The 17123-nt window shown below is 41.3% G+C and overlaps 1 protein-coding gene across 3 annotated transcripts in view; it reads right to left on the bottom strand.

The window, feature by feature from the left end:
• Positions 1–523: 523 nt before the first annotated feature.
• CAMKMT (calmodulin-lysine N-methyltransferase) overlaps positions 524–17123 on the bottom strand; it is a 247424-nt gene continuing 230824 nt past the window's right edge. For 2 of the 3 annotated variants that reach the window (XM_083733738.1, XM_083733739.1), the window contains exons 10-11: positions 12309–12440; positions 524–3010 (exon numbers count right to left, since the gene is read on the bottom strand). In XM_083733738.1, the coding sequence (XP_083589864.1) occupies positions 2936–3010; positions 12309–12440 (207 nt within the window). In that variant the 3' untranslated portion in view covers positions 524–2935. Of the gene's footprint in view, positions 3011–4051; positions 7879–8124; positions 12441–17123 lie in introns of those variants that run through there. The other variant, XR_014562774.1, reaches the window with a different exon arrangement.

Below are 17123 nucleotides of genomic sequence, written 5' to 3'. Positions count from 1 at the left end.
ACATTGTCTGAAAGATCCATTCTCCAGATTTTCAGAAAGCTCTTTTTGTAGTCATGTGCATGCCAATACACATTTCATAATGGTTTTTTCTTTCTTTTTCCTGTAACTTTTCCTTCTATCTTCAGTATGCCTGTTTAGTTGTAACTGACATCAGAGTCCTTCCTAGTGCAGCTTATGACAAGAGGTTCATAAGCTGCCATTTCAATATGAATGAGGCTCTCCTTCAGCTGCCTATAAGCCTATGAGAAAACTTGCACCAGTTTATTGTTTCCATTGGTTGTCAGCCCTTGTACAGTGGTTTACATCTTCAGAGCGTTTTTTAATACATTCATTCATTTCAACCTGCATTCAAGCAACACACCAATATGTACCATTTGCCACTGTTAAAGTGTGTGTATGAAAGATTATATTTATATTGCACTTAAAGTAAGCTTGGATATATGCGGCTAGTTTTAGGATTACATATATCTTTAATAATTTTATTTCATGATATGGGAACATCATTTCACACAGAGATTTTAACTTTTTATTTAAAAAAAGGTCTTTATTAACATCTCTAGAAGTAGAAACAGCATTCAAAGGCTTGTCGAAAATAGTTCATCTAAGGTAAAAGAAAGAAAAATCAAAAGACGCACCCCACAATAAAACACAAGTTTGAAAAAAATACCACCTCTGTTATTTTTTCTTAGGGTAGGGATTGAAAAGAAGAAACGAAGCAAAATGTTGATGCTACACAATGATCGTAAACAGCGAATGCTACAGTCTAGGCCCCCCAGTCCTTTCATCAATTATATGCATGAGCAAGTTAGCGTCACCATTCAGCCTCAATGCATAAATGTTTGCAGGATCGTGTTCTTAAAACCCCTTCAATTAAACCCTTACGGGATAATAGGCTGCATTTGAGACAGCAGCTTGTACTGACATGACAGGCAGGGAAAAGAAACAAACAACAATAATTAGTTGTTCATTTTGATATACTTGTTATCTCCTCAGAGGGAAAAAAGAGTAGAGCAATAATTTCCAGGGTCATCCGGAAAAAAGTTGGCAAGTTTATCCATCTGTTCTATTCTTAAGCACTTTTGAAGAGACACAGAAGATTCATACTTTGGCTATTTTTTGTGCATCCATTTTTACATTTCCTATTGAATATATATATACCTTGTTGAGATATATATACATACATACATACACACTCACTCCTATAGAACACATACTGATCGAAATGAGAGCTCCGTCTAAGACAAACCTCAGCCACCTCTAAATTCTTATCATTTCTTAGCAGAAATCCCATGCAGTAAGAGTGTCAATGTGAAATCCATAAAATCCATAAAAGGAGATCTACCACTGAAATACTAGGATAAATGGCTGGTTTGCATTGCCCCTGGTCTTTATCCAACACTGAGAATAGACTGCTGTTTTATCAAAAGAGGAATAAATTGCTGTTATTGTGATGTTAGCCCATCACTTGGCATTGCAATTCAGGTTTTTGTGAGAAAGAAATGTATGATCTAACTGCGACTTGACCTGTGCCTTCTGAGATCCATATAGGTGCTCTAATGGAGCATAAAAAGTGTTGAATACAAGTACATGCAAACTGGTGGCGGATAAATGCATTTGAGGAGAGCAGGGAAGGGAACAGGACTTTTGTGTACAACTCAGTTTGTTAAACCGAAGATGAAAAGCAGCAAACCAAAAGGTAATTATTTTAATGTATTTCATCAATAAATTGCACAATGGACTGCATTCATATTTGAGACTGCCAGAATTCTTTTCTAAAACCAGGATTGTTGTTGTGGGTTTTTTGCTTTTGTTTTTTAAAAAAGATTATTTGTGTTTGATAACATAAAAAATATATATATTAGGCTGTGAGTTTCTGGGAGTGCCAATTCCACCACTACTCTGCCCTCCCCCCAAAAAAACCCCAAACCATTTTGAGTTCTGCTTCAAAAGGCAGGTATTGTTTCTGGAATGTAAATGTTAACCAAATATGTGAATTACGTTAGGTTTGAACATATTTCGGGAGCAGGTGGGGGGCAAAGGAAGCCCCGCAGCTGCTATAGCATTCAGAATTTCTCAGGCAAGGATCTATCTTTAACAAGAGGTCTGTGGAACAGTTGCAGTTAGATTTCAGTACTGATAAAGCCTCACTTTTCATTCATAGCCAGAGCACTCTTCTTGTACCTAAACAGATAATAAGTACCCAGCACACTCCCCCTTCTTGACACAACACACTGAGACTAATCACACATAATTGGAGAGGAGGAGCAGAGGGACTGGACAAGGCATTGTGTCCAGGGGACAAATGGTCAGTTTATGAGGCTTTGGTTTGAGGCAGTAATTTCTTATACATCTACAGGGGAAGGACCAAAAAAATAAAAAATCATCATGTCAGAAAACATTAACTGATTAAACATTAAACAAAGCAAGTTTGAAGCATTTCACTCTGAAAGGGGGAGGAAAACCCATAAGGCAAATTTCAAGAAAAGCACGAGGGAGAAAGGAGAAAGGAGGGTGGGTAGGTGGGGAATCAAAATATATCATGAGGTTATATAGAATATGATGTGATGTCTGGTCTGTCCAACAATTATCCAGTTCAGCTGGTCAGGCACAACCACAGAACATATGCTTTTTTCCAAATATTAACAGGAAAGGCTGTTGTTGTTTTTTGTGGAAATGAAGAAAATTGGTGTGCGACGACAGCCACAAGCAGAGAGAAATGGAGCTCGCTTAAGGCTTCAAGTCTTATCAGACTTGCTTTTTAAGAAAACGGACGCGCAGGTTCTAAGACCAATGTACTACCCAGCTGTGGTCTCCCTTCTGAAGAAGCAATGAAAACTTTTACTTACTTTGGTTATACCTAAAATGGCACATTCATTATAGCTATCCCCCCCACTCCCTGCCCTTTGTAATCAAAGCATATCCACCACACATTCTATCAATGTTTGGTTAAAATAAGAAGAAATGGGTAGTGGAGGTTTTCGTCATAAATGCCTTTTTCTTCTTTTTTCAACTGCAAATTTAAAAAGAGAGACACAAAGAACAGCAATATTAGCATATTTTAATGACGTGGACACAAAATCTTAGTCACTGAGAGACTCTTTCAGCGAATATTTGAGAGGGTTATATTGCTTATAGCAACAATTACATTTAAGTGCCAAAGAGGATCACAAATATAGAATAGTTAGCAATATATCTATCACAATTTTACATGCCCCTCGTAGCTTTATAACAAAATTGCTCCTGGGAAAAATGCATGCATAGTAATAAATGGAATCAATAGATTCACTCTGTTGATCAAAGTTCATTCCAGTTATATGTCGTATCTGAAATATATGAAAGCTAAAACTACAACTTAAAAGTATAAGACTACAGGACTTATAACAGATACGTCATTTAAGATCGCCAGCCATTTAGGAAGTCCTGTAATGCTTTTACACACAAGGCATTTCACACAAGTCATTTCAAAGTCCTTAATGCAGTTCTAAGGGGTTTATGTAGCAATAATGTGCAATTCAAAAATTCTTCTCTTAATACAGAATTAGTACAACCCTATCTTGGCTACAAGAATTGTGTGAAGCTCACCAACTCACACACAATGTAAAATGAGTTCACTTTTCAAATAAATACTCATCTAGGTGAGTGTCCAGAAACAGTTTATTTACAAAAACAAAACAAAAAAACAACAAACCAATTTGGTGTCTGAAAATTTACTTGCCAAATATTTATTTTTTTAAAAAAAAACTAATATAAATTGAATTCATGCAGCTAATCACATGTGCCTGAAATCTGCCATAAAATTTAGAAACCTTCAATGCAGCAATTTCCTCTACAATACTGTGTGTGTGTATACACTTGTATATGTGTATAGATATATTTCAGATGCAGACCAACACAAATCTGAAAACAAAATAAAAAAATTCCTTCCAGTAGCACCTTAAAGACCACCTAGAACTAACTTAGTTGGTCTTTAAGGTGCTACTGGAAAGAATTTTTTTATTTTGTTTTGACTATGGCAGACCAACACGGCTACCTATCTGTAACTGGAACAAATCTGAAAGATACAAGTAAAGGAAAATTTCCCATTCCATTCTTTCCCATTCAAACAAGATTATTTCCTCTTCTGTAACAGGAGCTGTATGTTTTAGCTGGGTTTGGGCATAATAATTACTAATGATATATAAACATAGGTGTTTCCATATCCTTTTATTTAAAGAATAGGCTACCACCTATGGGGAAATGGGGGGGGGGGATGTTGTAAGAACGAATGTATTTAAATTCTTATCAATATTCCTAAGAAATGGCAATTGACTTCTGAGTACCTAAAACTTTAAAGACTGGTAGTTCACTTTGTTGCATAAGGTGAATCATTGGGTTTAAAGAATCAGACAGGCTTTTCTGTGGATTTCTGACCAAATAAATCCACTTTTTCAGCAGCCAAGGCATTTTATTTCAAAGTGACAAAAAGTACTCTGGCGCCATGGATATGAGCCGATGTACTGTGTCATGAACTTTCATGGCAAACTTGCCAGAATAAACAAATTACTATTGAAGGACCAACTGTCCTTTTTGCTGCTACAAATGTGTCAGTTTTTGAATTTTGATTCTGAAATCTTCCCGTTTAGAAAACAAAAAGTAGATTGCGACACTTCCAGATGATGGCTGAATTTCTCTGCTTGCATTTTGCAATCTGTTTGCTGGAATGGAAACCAACAAGCAACAAATACGTATAGAGAGAGGGGTGTGTGGAGAGAGTATTTTTTGGAGGAATAAACTTTGAATGGGCAAGGAAGCCTTTATTCTGAAGTGGTTTGGGTCAGCAACCTCACGAACCCAGTGGCAATATATTGCAAACCCTCCAAAATAAACCCCTAAGAAAAACTGCTCTTGTTTAGGGATGTGGCAGATCTGGTATGCCCCCCAGCACTCTTTTAACCTGAATTCTCTAGTGACCTCTGGCGGCCGGCACAAAGTATCCATTACAGAGTTTAAGCACAACCCAGACCCAGCTACGCCATTCCAGATTAGCAGGGGGATGTTAAACAAATAAAGAAATGCCACAAAGCCATGTATTACTGCAACCTGTTATCCCGCCATAAGTGCATCGGAAACATAACATTATTGTACTCATATATGCATACAGACCCATTTGCAAACAGTGCATATGTTCCAGACTGGAATATTATGCAGAGTGTTATTGCTCACATCATGGTCGCACTTCTGAGCCCAATTAATGATTGTAATTTTATGAAATGAAAAAAAACCACCCCAAAACCCTCATAAACCTGCCTTTTGAAACCCATGAACGACTAAAAGCAAATTGTGAATAAAACAATTTTTCAATTTTGCAGGCAAGAGAGGGGTGGGGAGAGAGCGAGAGAGGCCTATGAGGACTGAAATAAATTATATGGCTGCTCTTAGTAGCATTATGCTTTACCTCCTAATTGGATGTAACACACTCAGACCCACGGGGTGAACAGCAGCAGCGGGAGAGGAATTCATACTGTTTACCCTTTACAGTAGCCACAATTATCAACAGCACACCATACAGATTATAAGCACCAGCCACTCATAATGTGGCATTTCAAATAGATAAGGAGAAAGGCAATATGACCATTCTTTTGACATCACATCCAGAGCGCATATTGTGGGGTGTGTGTGTGTGTGTGTGTGTGTGTGTGTGTGTGTGTGTTTTAAGCCACCTCTGCTTTGTTGTATTATTCGTAAAACATGAGTAGGCATTATACGAATGCTTATATTTTTACGACTTATTTCAACCGAAGGAAAGGCACTCTTTAGGCTTTAAAACATGTACAGTTTATCCAAAGGAGTATTTTAACATATATTTGCAAAGAAACATAATCCAGGTTTGCCAGTGTCTGTGTGCGCATGTAAACACATAAATCTCAGTTATGAGCTACATATTCTAAAGAGTTATTGACTATGTAACATGAATACAGGAAAACATTAAATCACACATATATTTAAAAGGAAAAGAAATAAAAAACCATTCACACATTTTCATTAAAAATATATATATCTCCCTACCTTCTGCTGTTTGGCATCTGAACAGGATGATTTCGTGATGTGGGGGCAATTTTAAACAAAAGCACTGGCATAAAGTGTAGGAAAGGCCCAGTTTTGATTACAGGCTTGCTTTTTAACGGAAATAAAATTTCACAGCTAACAATGAGAGGTGAAAAGTTTAAGAGGCAAAGCTGTTCCTCCTGATCACTGACTGTTAATCAGCTTCATGGGTGGTTGCCTAAATCTGTGGATATTTTTTTTGTTTTTTTTGTTACTTGCACTACTGCCAAGATTGTAACTAATTTTTCCCCCTGTTGTAGGAGGAGGGGTGAACAACTCCCCATAGAAGGCAGCTGTGTACGAGTGACATGAAGCACTAATGCAGAGGGCAAAATTAAAATTCATGAATCTCTTCACAACCATTTGTGTAACAAGATTAAGACGGGACAGCAGAAAATAGCTGCATTATCAGGCTTCTTACAGTTCTCCAGCTGGTTACGCTCTATTCCAAAACAGTAGGGATAAGAGGATAACATGAAGCCAAAAGGAAAACGCCTCTCCTTCGTTTGGGAGCAAACTCATCCTAGGGAAAGATGAGGCTTTGGGAAGGGGCATATAACAAGAAAACAGATCCTTAAGTCAACGTGCAAACTTTTAACTGGGATTTACAATTTGCAGGAAGCTTATAATAAGTTACCAGCAAAAACCATGCTATTGCAATTGTCACTTTTGGAAACCCGATAATCTGGTCCTTGCCCACATTTTTATTTTAAAAGAAAAAGGCGTTTAGGTTCGTCAACAATTTAGATAACATTAAATAATGAACTAGCATTGTCGTGGATGTCTGAATTTGGAAAAAATGAGATACCCTCAGGAACATGCTCACAACACCCCAATTCTCACCCAAGCCTCTTAATGCACATACATGAAGGATATACTTTTCCTTCAGTGTGCTGCATTCATTGACTCAGCAACAGCCTCTCCTTCTTTTAACAGTCACACAAGAAGGTGATGGTTCACTGAAAACCAGAGTTGTCCTATTATATGCTATCTTCAGTTCCTAACATACTTCAATGTGCACATGGCAGGCAGTGCCTTGCAGATGAAGAACACCAGGCCCATCTAGTCCCACCATCCTGTTCTCACAATTGCCAACCAGATGCCTCTGGAAAGCTCACAAACAGGACCTGAGGGCAACAGCACCATCCCCACTTGTCTCCCCCAGCAACTGGCACACAGAAGCATAGCTTGATACACACATAGAACATAGCCCCCTCTTCCATTAATTTGTCTAATCCTCTTTAAAAGCTATTCACAATGGCAGCCATCCTTATATGGCCACCAAGCCACTTAGGATGCTTCCAGCAGGATGTTTATTGCAGGATTAGGTCTCCTCGTGAATGCATTTTTATTTTTTTTGCAGCATCCACATGTCATTGGCATCAAAACACTAGTGTGCATCCCCACCCACTTTAATAAAAAGCATATTGCCAATGTCCCGTTAGTGATATCTGAATTACCTGTTTGCAAATGAAGGCCCTGTCTGGAAGCAGCCTTATGTAAGTGCTCATGCACCATCATTGACACACAAGTGCCCCGGAAATGAAAATTATTTACCAACCCGTTCAAATACTCCCCTGGCCAGGCAACCAGATCCTGAAGAATGACAACGCTAGCAATTTATGCTAACTAGTATACTGGTCTTAACAAGGCATTCCCAAAAGGAAAACAAAAACAAAAACAAAAGACAATAACTGACCAAATACAAGCACCAGGAAACAGGAATCTGTTCTAGTAAAGAGGGACACTTTATAATGAGTGGGGGTTACAACAAATGTTACTTTAATGGCATAGCTAGCACCGAGATGAAGGGAAGTCAATCAGTGTTGTGTGTTATTTAGTAAATGTAAGTTAATTTGTTGGTATCTTATGTTAGGAGATGTTTTTTCTTCTGTTTTCGTTATTATTATTTCTCTTTTTAATGTATTTCTTTTTTGTGTGTATGTGTTATGTATGTTTCTTTTGTTTGCTTTAATGTTTGATGTAGCAAAACGAATTAAAATCAATAAAAAATATATTAAAAAAAATTAATGGCATAGCTAGCAACCAAGAGTGTTTAAAAAATCTGGGGCAGAGCCCTCCCATTTTCATTGGGTCTGTAGTACACAAGAAGGGGAGGTTTATCCCTTGATTCCCAGCCCCCAGCTGCAAGACTGTCAAAATCCACCCTTCTTTGTAACAGCTAGCATTAGGAGAAGTCGTCCCCCCAATTTTAGTCAGTTTCATTGGGGAGGAAAGGGTTAAACCTCTCTTGCAGCTGCTAGCCACACTTAAAGCAACATTTGCTTTGGCCTCAAGTCTTTCAAATTTCTAGCCTGAACCCAAAGAGCAAATAACAGGACCACAGACTTACAGTCAATGAATGGATCTCTGTCCTGAAAGGTCATAATCTACATCGGCCCATGCTGTGTAAAAGCCCCAACCTTTACTGGAAGGGGTGAGGATGACGCAGAGGTGTCCCTCTGCAGGGCTCCATCAGGCAGTTCGGCCACTGCGGAGGCCCCCCACTGTGCCTGCCAGAAGCATGGGCAGTTGGGAAGCTACTGGCAGTGCTATTCCCACCAGCAGAAGACCCCAAAACAGAGCAGGCAGGGCCAGCCAAAGTAGCTGGGAAGCTGCTGCCATTATCTGAGAAACGGTGCGGCTGCAATCAGTCATCAGAGCCATCCTGCATGGCCTGAGACAGCCTTGGTGCCTTCTCTTGCATTCCCCTCCTTCTGCAAGCCTATGCAACTTGGGAACCAAAGCAAATGCAGCCGCATAACGCAGAGTGCTTAACAAGCTCCTCCTCCTTCCGCCAAGTCCCTGATGGGCTGTTGGCATGCATGACTGGTGGGTTGTGTTCAGCTCGGTGCATTACAAGTTGTGCAGTGCCCCCACCTTTGTTTTTCGCTATCACAAAAGTGGGTGCTCGCTTCCAGGTGGACCTGATTTTCACATGGTGATTAATGTTTGTTCTTTATCTAAAGAATCCTTACTCTACTCTTCAGCCATAAATGGCTTACAGATTGCTAACCAACAAGTCAGACCTGTGCATAGGTGTACAATGCAAAAACAGACGTGAAGACAAAGTGAAAATTGATTGGGAGGGTGGATGGAAGGGAGGAGGAAATGAGCAAATGCAGGGACACATTCCTAGCTACAAGTTTTTCTAATTCCCAGATGGGATGGAGAGGAGGACCCAAAAGTTGCAGATCTTTCAGCTGCAGGTAGAATGGTCCCAGCTTCCCTTCTCTTCCTTCCTGACTGCTGCCAGGTGGAAGTTAGGTGCTGCTTGTGCAATAGTGTAAAGTTGTTTCAAGAACCGGATTATCTCCAGTGGTGGCAGGCAAACAATTTGCATCTCGGGAAATACTAACCCAAATATTTTGCATAATTCTAAGACATGTAGAAGGCAAAAGAAGTGGATGAGATGGGATTACTTGCGGTGTATTGACACACCTTGTATTTGTGAAACTTAATATGGACGATCTGCTTTTGCTTCTGATAGTATGGACCGGGAATATGTTGCAAAATCGGGAAACGGGTGTGTCAAATTCTTCCAGCAGTTTTAAATGAAGGGGAAACGCCTCTTGAGATTTTAACACAAGTCACACCCAGGAGCCCCTTTCACAACCAACTCCATAACTAACAGAAATCCTGGTTGGTTACCCAGGAAAAATAACTTTTGTAGTCTCAGCAACCCACCATAATGAATTCTGGGATCTTGACAAACCTTCCCCAAACCTGATTCCCTCCAGATGTGTTTGGACTACAACTTCTATCAGCCCCAGCAAGCATGGCCAATGGGATTTGTAGTCCAAAACACGGAATATCCGTCTTTGACACTGCAGTGGGATAGATAGGATAAACAGGCTCAGGCTAAAGCTGGACAGTGACAGTGACATGTAACTCTGGCAGTTCAAGCTCTGGCTCTTAAAGGAGCAGCAAAAGCTGAGACAAGAATGGCTTGAGTGACTGCTTGTACATTCTATTTGTGGGTAGATCACTGAACATAATGCAAGAGGAGCCATGCCATTGAATTCACCATCCTATTTTTAACAAGGAGGCAAACAAAATGCCTACAGGGAACCCCCTAGCAGCTGGTGATCAATGACATCCTGCTTCCAAACCTGGGGATTCCTTTTGACGGCTGTATCTAATAATAATAATAATAATAATAATTTATTTATACTCTGCTCATTCTGGGTGGCTCCAACAGAATATTAAAAACACGATAAAACATCAAACATTAAAAACTTCCCTAAACAGGGCTGCCTTCAGATGTCTTCTAAAAGTCAGATAGCTGTTTGTTTCCTTGACATCTGATAGGAGGGTGTTCCACAGGGCGGGTGCTACTACCGAGAAGGCCCTCTGCCTGGTTCCCTGTAACCTCACCTCTTGCAATGAGGGAAGTGCCAGAAGGCCCTCGGAGCTGGACCTCAGTGTCTGGGCTGAATGATGGGGGTGGTCTATCAATAGCCACTGATAGACCTAGCTTTGTAAAGCCCCCAAGAAAGCTAGTGGCCCTCAGCACATCGTGCTGTATCATATTTTGTGTGAAGACCTATTTTCTCTTTTGCCTGCTCTGAACCTTCTGCCAGTCAGTTTCATTGAATGAACCTGGATTCTGACATATTTTCTACTACAATTCCCCTTAGTTTTCTGAAGTATAATTTAGTTTAGCTTTTCCTCATAGGGAAATTATATAACAGCTCCCTCACTGGCCTATGGATCTCAGAAGCTGACCTTGCTGCAGCTAACTTTCCTATTCTGGCTTCAGGATGCAGATGGATTGATCATTGTTTTACAGTATCCAGGTAAAATGCTATGGACACCATATTAAGCCTTGGCTTGACCATGGCATTTCTAACATAAATGTTATTGGTCACGCCTGACCTTGTGGGGAGTTTTGAGCCTATGGACAGTGGCTGAAATAGCACTGCATTGTGAAAACACCGCAGCTGTCCGGCCTGCTCCTTCACTTATGTGGCTTTTAGTTGACTGTGTCAAATATTAGATAAATGAACTTAGGAGCCAACAGCAGCCATTAGGCAGAGAGAAAACCATGATGGCAGCATTATCAATGCACCATTATGAAGACACAATACTGTGGGGCCACTTGACCATTTCAGCTCCACCTGTACTTCCTGGCTTAAGACAGAGAGGAAGTCATGAAAGGAGCTGCTCGCATTAGCACTGTGGCATCTTTCCATGTGGCAGCAACATGGTGGCTGCCTCTTACATATTCCTTTCTGCAAAGCTTAGTTTGAACTGGGGCTTCATATATGTCACACAGGCACAGAGAATCAGAACATCTGCTTCCTGTTCTACCCTGTGACCAGATGGTCCTAGCCATGGTTTGTGGCACAGGAGACCGATCACAGGCATTTGGAAGTTCTAGCCAGTTGCCTGATGGAGTCTTCCATAGAGACAGAGAAGGAGAAAAGGAAAAAGAAAAGGGAAGGAAGGAAGGAGTTCTGATAAGAGTCCAATTCTGGGTGTCAGATGTACAGTGAACTAAGCCTCCCCATGTAATAACTCTGATTTTGATAAGTAGGGCTGTTAAGCATGGAAGAAGGGAATTCCTAAAAAGTTTTTTTGTGTTGCCTTCTCTCCGTCTACATCTATATGTAGTAAAAGAGAAGAGTGATAACAAGTCGCTTTATGTAAGCAAGCTTAGAAATCACACTCAGATAAGAGCCTTTGACCTAAATCTTGTAGTGCCTAGATCTGAAATATACCCCCACAACAGTGAAATTCAGTATGAGACTTAGCAGCTTGAAGCTGCCAACTGACCCAGCCATAAAACAGTAGATAAGGATTTAAACCACAATATGATACAATTAGACATTCACCTCCTATTTATTTTCATATATTCCAGCATTAAATGGAGTTAACAGCTTCAAGCTTTCGGCTTAAAATGGATGTGCTTGCTTGCCATAGATGTGTATGAGATGAGCTAAATTAAACATATGAATGTTTTGAATTAGACCCTTATGAATGAACAGATTAGTTCTGTGGAAATGGTAAACAGGAGAAGCTTCTACAAAGCTCTTCTAGACTTGCAAAGATAAAGGATGGTTCTTCCACACAGAATAATCAGATACAAAAAAATAGCTATTTAGAAGCCGCACACCTAAGAGTACTTTAATCAAACATTTAGGTTACCTGCCAAAAGGACCATGATCTCTTCAAAATGCAATGCGGATTAAAGTGTTATCTAACACAAGCAGAAAACTAACCTTGGAGTGGAAGTTTGAAATGTGTTCATCATAATTTTCATGTCTTTGGATAGAGAAACCAGCTTTTTCAGCTAGATTGCAAAACTGGTTCAGAGTATTCCCTCTGATTGGAGCAAATATCATCGCTTTCCCCTAGAACATTAAGAAGAACATTTATACATTTTTATTTAAAATTGTAAATAAATCACCTTTGGCATAAACGTGATCAAAAATTCAAGGAGCTCATTAAAGCAGTCATTGTTCTGTTGGGAAAGTATTCACAGTTGGAAAGTAAATGGTTCAGAATATGCAGCTGCTTGACTAAAGAGACTTAAATAATATTTACACCTAAATGTGATAACTTATTTCACCTTGTCCATACATGTTAGAAAGTTTGCTACGTGTCTTAAATGCAGCAAAAGCATCGTTACTACACAAATTGCAAAGAAAATTCATCTTCCATTTCATTCACAATTAGGATGGATCTACACAATGGGTTGTATCCCAAAGTTATGAGAGTGGAAGATTTATCAGTGGCATCTACTGATAATAATAATAATAATAATTTTTTTATTTATACCCCGCCCTCCCCAGCCAAGGCCGGGCTCAGAGCGGCTTACAAGCAATAATAAAAACAAGATGAATGATTACAACTTAAAAACAAAAATAAAATACAACATTAAAATAATGGAACATTAAAATATTAAAATGTAGCCTCATCGCAGCAGGAGAAGGAAAAGGGGGGGAAAAAGGGGAGGGAATCAAATTGGCTCCAAGCCAAAGGCCAGGCGGAACAACTCTCTGTCTTACAGGCCCTGCGGAAAGAAATCAGATCCTGCGGGGCCCTGGTCTCATGAGGCAGAGCGTTCCATCAGGCCGGAGCCAGAGTTGAAAAGGCCCTGGCTCTGGTTGAAGCCAATCTAACTTCTTTAGGGCCTGGGACCACTAGGGTGTTGTTATTTATGGACCTTGAGGCTCTCCGTGGGGCATACCAGGAGAGGCGGTCCCATAGGTACGAGGGTCCTAGGCCGTGAAGGGCTTTAAAGGTCAAAAGCAGCACCTTAAATCTGACCCTGTACTCCACCGGGAGCCAGTGCAGCTTGAAAAGCACTGGGTGAATATGCTCCCATGGCAGAGACCCCATGAGGAGCCTCGCTGCAGCATTCTGTACCCGCTGGAGTTTCTGGGACAGCTTCAAGGGCAGCCCCACATAGAGCGAATTACAGTAGTCAAGCCTGGAGATGACCGTCGCATGGATCACTGTGGCCAGGTCGGGGCGGGAAAGGTAAGGGACCAACTGCTTGATGCGGCGAAGGTGGAAAAATGTTGCCTTGGCTGTTGCTGTAACTTGCGCCTCCATGGAAAGGGAGGCATCAAGGATTACACCCAAACTCTTAACGGAAGGCAATGGCACTAATTGGGCCCCCGCAAGAGAAGGGAGTTGGTCCCTCATCCCCATGCCATCCCGACCTAGCCATAGGACCTCTGTCTTTGAAGGATTTAGTTTCAATCGGCTCCCACGAAACCATCCAGCCACAGCTTCCAAGCATCTGGTCAGTGTGTTCGGGGCCGAGTCAGTGTGGCCATCCATCAGCAGATAGAGCTGAGTGTCATCAGCATATTGGTGACAGCCCAGCCCAAAGCTCCGAATAATCTGGGCAAGGGGGCGCATAAAGATGTTAAAAAGCATCGGGGAGAGAATTGCACCCTGCGGCACTCCACACACCAAGGAGTGGCGCGATGACATTTCCCTCCCTAGTGCCACCCTCTGTCCCCGACCAGAGATAAAAGAGCACAACCAGTTACGGGCTATGCCCTGTATCCCCACGTCTGCGAGGCGGTGGTTCAGAAGATCATGATCGACCATGTCAAAGGCTGCTGACAAATCTAAAAGGATCAGCAGTCCTGACCCGCCTCGATCCAGTTGTCTACGGAGATCATCTGTTAGGGCAACCAGAGCCGTCTCCGTCCCAAAACCAGGACGGAAACCGGACTGAAATGGATCTAATGCCGATGTTTCCTCCAGAAACCTACCAAGCTGTTCAGCAACCGCTCTCTCAATTACCTTACTCAGGTATGGAAGATTTGAAACTGGGCGGTAATTGGATAGGTCTAAGGGATCTAATGAAGTTTTTAATGAAGCTCGTGCTGCAGTCCTCTTGCCACATCTCAGGTCCTTCCAGAGGGTCCCCAACCTCCAGGGAAGGCTTTTCAGTGAACTGCATTGGGGCAGAGAAGGCAGGAAAGCTCCATTGTGCTTTCTGCTGGTGTAAAGCTTGGATACAACCCAATGGACTTAGCCACTTTGTGGTAGCTATTTGCCACTGTCTCAAGATGGACTTTCACACAGAAATAATCTTGTTGAATCTACGTTTGAATGTACTCATCAATGCACCCAGAAAATGAAAGGCCTGAACTTTGTGATACTAGTAGAGTTCAATGTGTGCTTCATAAGGCTCTCCATTTCGCAGAGTGATTGGAAGAAGTGGACCACAGCGGGGGGAAACAGTTGTGCGACTCAGCCCCAAAGCTGCCATAGTTTATGGGCCAATTCATATAATAGCTGAAAGGTGAAACTGTTTTCATTAAGATCATCTAGAGCAAAGGCAATTGCAACTAATGCAAACAAGACCCAGAAACAAACAAGACACTTGGAACCTCTCAGGAAAGGTGGGTTAAAAATGTTTAAAATATATAAATAATGTAACTATTGAATAAAACCTTATATGCATAAACTATGGAGGGGAAATGCAAACTTCTGGTCCACACTGTTTAGTTATTGACTTATTTCTTATATGTTTTGTGGATTATGCTTTTACAAGTGAGATTTGCAACAAACTGCTATAGTGTTCAGTACTCCTGTTCAGGCTTTTCAGCAGTCATGCCTTCCTGGGATAATCCATTCCCTTCCTTCCCCCAACTCAATGTTAGGTTGCCACTGAGCATGCCCAGTCCTCACTGTTTTTCTTTCTTTCCTGCAACCCCTTAAGGCATGGGTAGGCAAACTAAGGCCCGGGGGCCACATCTGGCCCAATTGTCTTCTAAATCCTGCCTGCGGACGGTCCGGGAATCAGCGTGTTTTTACATGAGTAGAATGTGTGCTTTTGTTTAAAATGCATCTCTGGGTTATTTGTGGGGCATAGGAATTTGTTCATTCCCCCCCCCCAAATATAGTCCAGCCCCCCACAAGGTCTGAGGGACAGTGGACCGGCCCCCTGCTGAAAAAGTTTGCTGATCCCTGCCTTAAGATTTGAAAATTTTTTTGTACTTCTACAAACCTTGCAATTCCCTCAAGCCTGCCCGTACATCAGTCTAATGTGAAGATGTTGCTATTTCGGCTACATAAGGATTGGCGCTCATAGAATGAGTTAATAACGATTCATATATAACAGGGGCGAGGAACCTTTTTCAGACTGAGGCCACATTCCTTCGTGGACAACTTTCTGGGGGCAGCATGCCATTAATGGGCAGGGCCAGAGGCAAAAATGGGAGGAACAATGGCTGTGACTCCAACCTTGCACAGTAGGCCACATTCTAGCTGCACAAAAGTCACAGGTTTCTGCAAGCTGCCAACACACACTCCACCCTCCATCAAAGCAAGTAAAGGTCATTCCAGCTAGGGAAAACACTCATAACTTTTTACAAGGCAGCTACTGATGATAAACTGATTTACATTGGTAATGAATACATGCTGTCCTGTGTTTGCAAGGCAGTGTATGTAAAAATTGAATGTGAGTTCTCATTCTCCATGGTTCGGTTTTCTTCCTCGAATCTCTACAACTGAAAATTCATTGGGGGGGGGGAGCGGTGGTTGAAAGTTGTTTCATCTCTAGTACTAACACATGTGCATGACCACAAAGTCACTATGCAATGTAAAACCTGCTGTTTCACACTCTGCAGCTGCTGATATGATTTTTAAAATAGTTGATAACTTATAGTAGGACAGTTACAGATAGGTAGCCGTGTTGGTCTGCCATAGTCAAAACAAAAAAATTCATTCCAGTAGCACCTTAAAGACCAACTAAGTTAGTTCTTGGTATGAGCTTTCGTGTGCATGCACACTTCTTCAGAAACAATTATGTTTCCCTAGCATTTAATTTAAATTGATGGAAGGCAGGTGATTAAACTGGCTTCCAAGTTTAATTTGACCAGTCGTGTTGGTATCAGTGCATACCAGCCTCTCCCAACCCAAGTGCCCTCCATATATTATTGGACTACAACTCCCATCATCCACAATATCAGACAGGCACCATATTGGCCACTCCTGATGTAAGTTGCTTGCAGGGTCATCTTAAGGGCACCTGTTCTGGAAGGCTGATGTATACATTAGTGCACACCCACATCATATATAATCTGTATATACGTTACCATAACCCTTTCCTAATTGCTGGGTTCTCAGCACTATTGTTGCTGGTACTGAAAAAGCAACTGGCTCCCTGCTACTGCCACTTTTCCAAGAGAGTTCAGTGGAACTTGGATAATCTGTTAGCCTCTGGGCTTTCACTGTACGAATGGACGCTGTGACCCAAATACCACCAGCAGGCTCTCCCTGACGGGGCTACAGACACTAGACCAGTCCACTTAGGGGGAAAGGCAGCATTAAAATGAAGCAACGCAAAGGAGAGGGAGAGAAAGGAACTCATTTCCGGAAAGTACAAGCATTAATTATCTAGGAGGGAAATGGTGAGAAACTGATTTGTACATAAACAACGATGCTGGAAAACTCAAAATATTTGAAGAGACCCAGAGGCAATTGTGTAGCATGAATTAAGCATGAGCCTACAATGCAATGTAACTAATGCATTTTGGCTACATTCTCAAATACATGGAGGAACA

The sequence above is a fragment of the Podarcis gaigeae genome (assembly GCF_964106915.1).
Source record: "Podarcis gaigeae genome assembly, chromosome: 3".
Taxonomy (NCBI): Eukaryota; Metazoa; Chordata; class Lepidosauria; order Squamata; family Lacertidae; genus Podarcis; species Podarcis gaigeae.
This window is presented reverse-complemented; position numbering and strand designations above follow the sequence as displayed.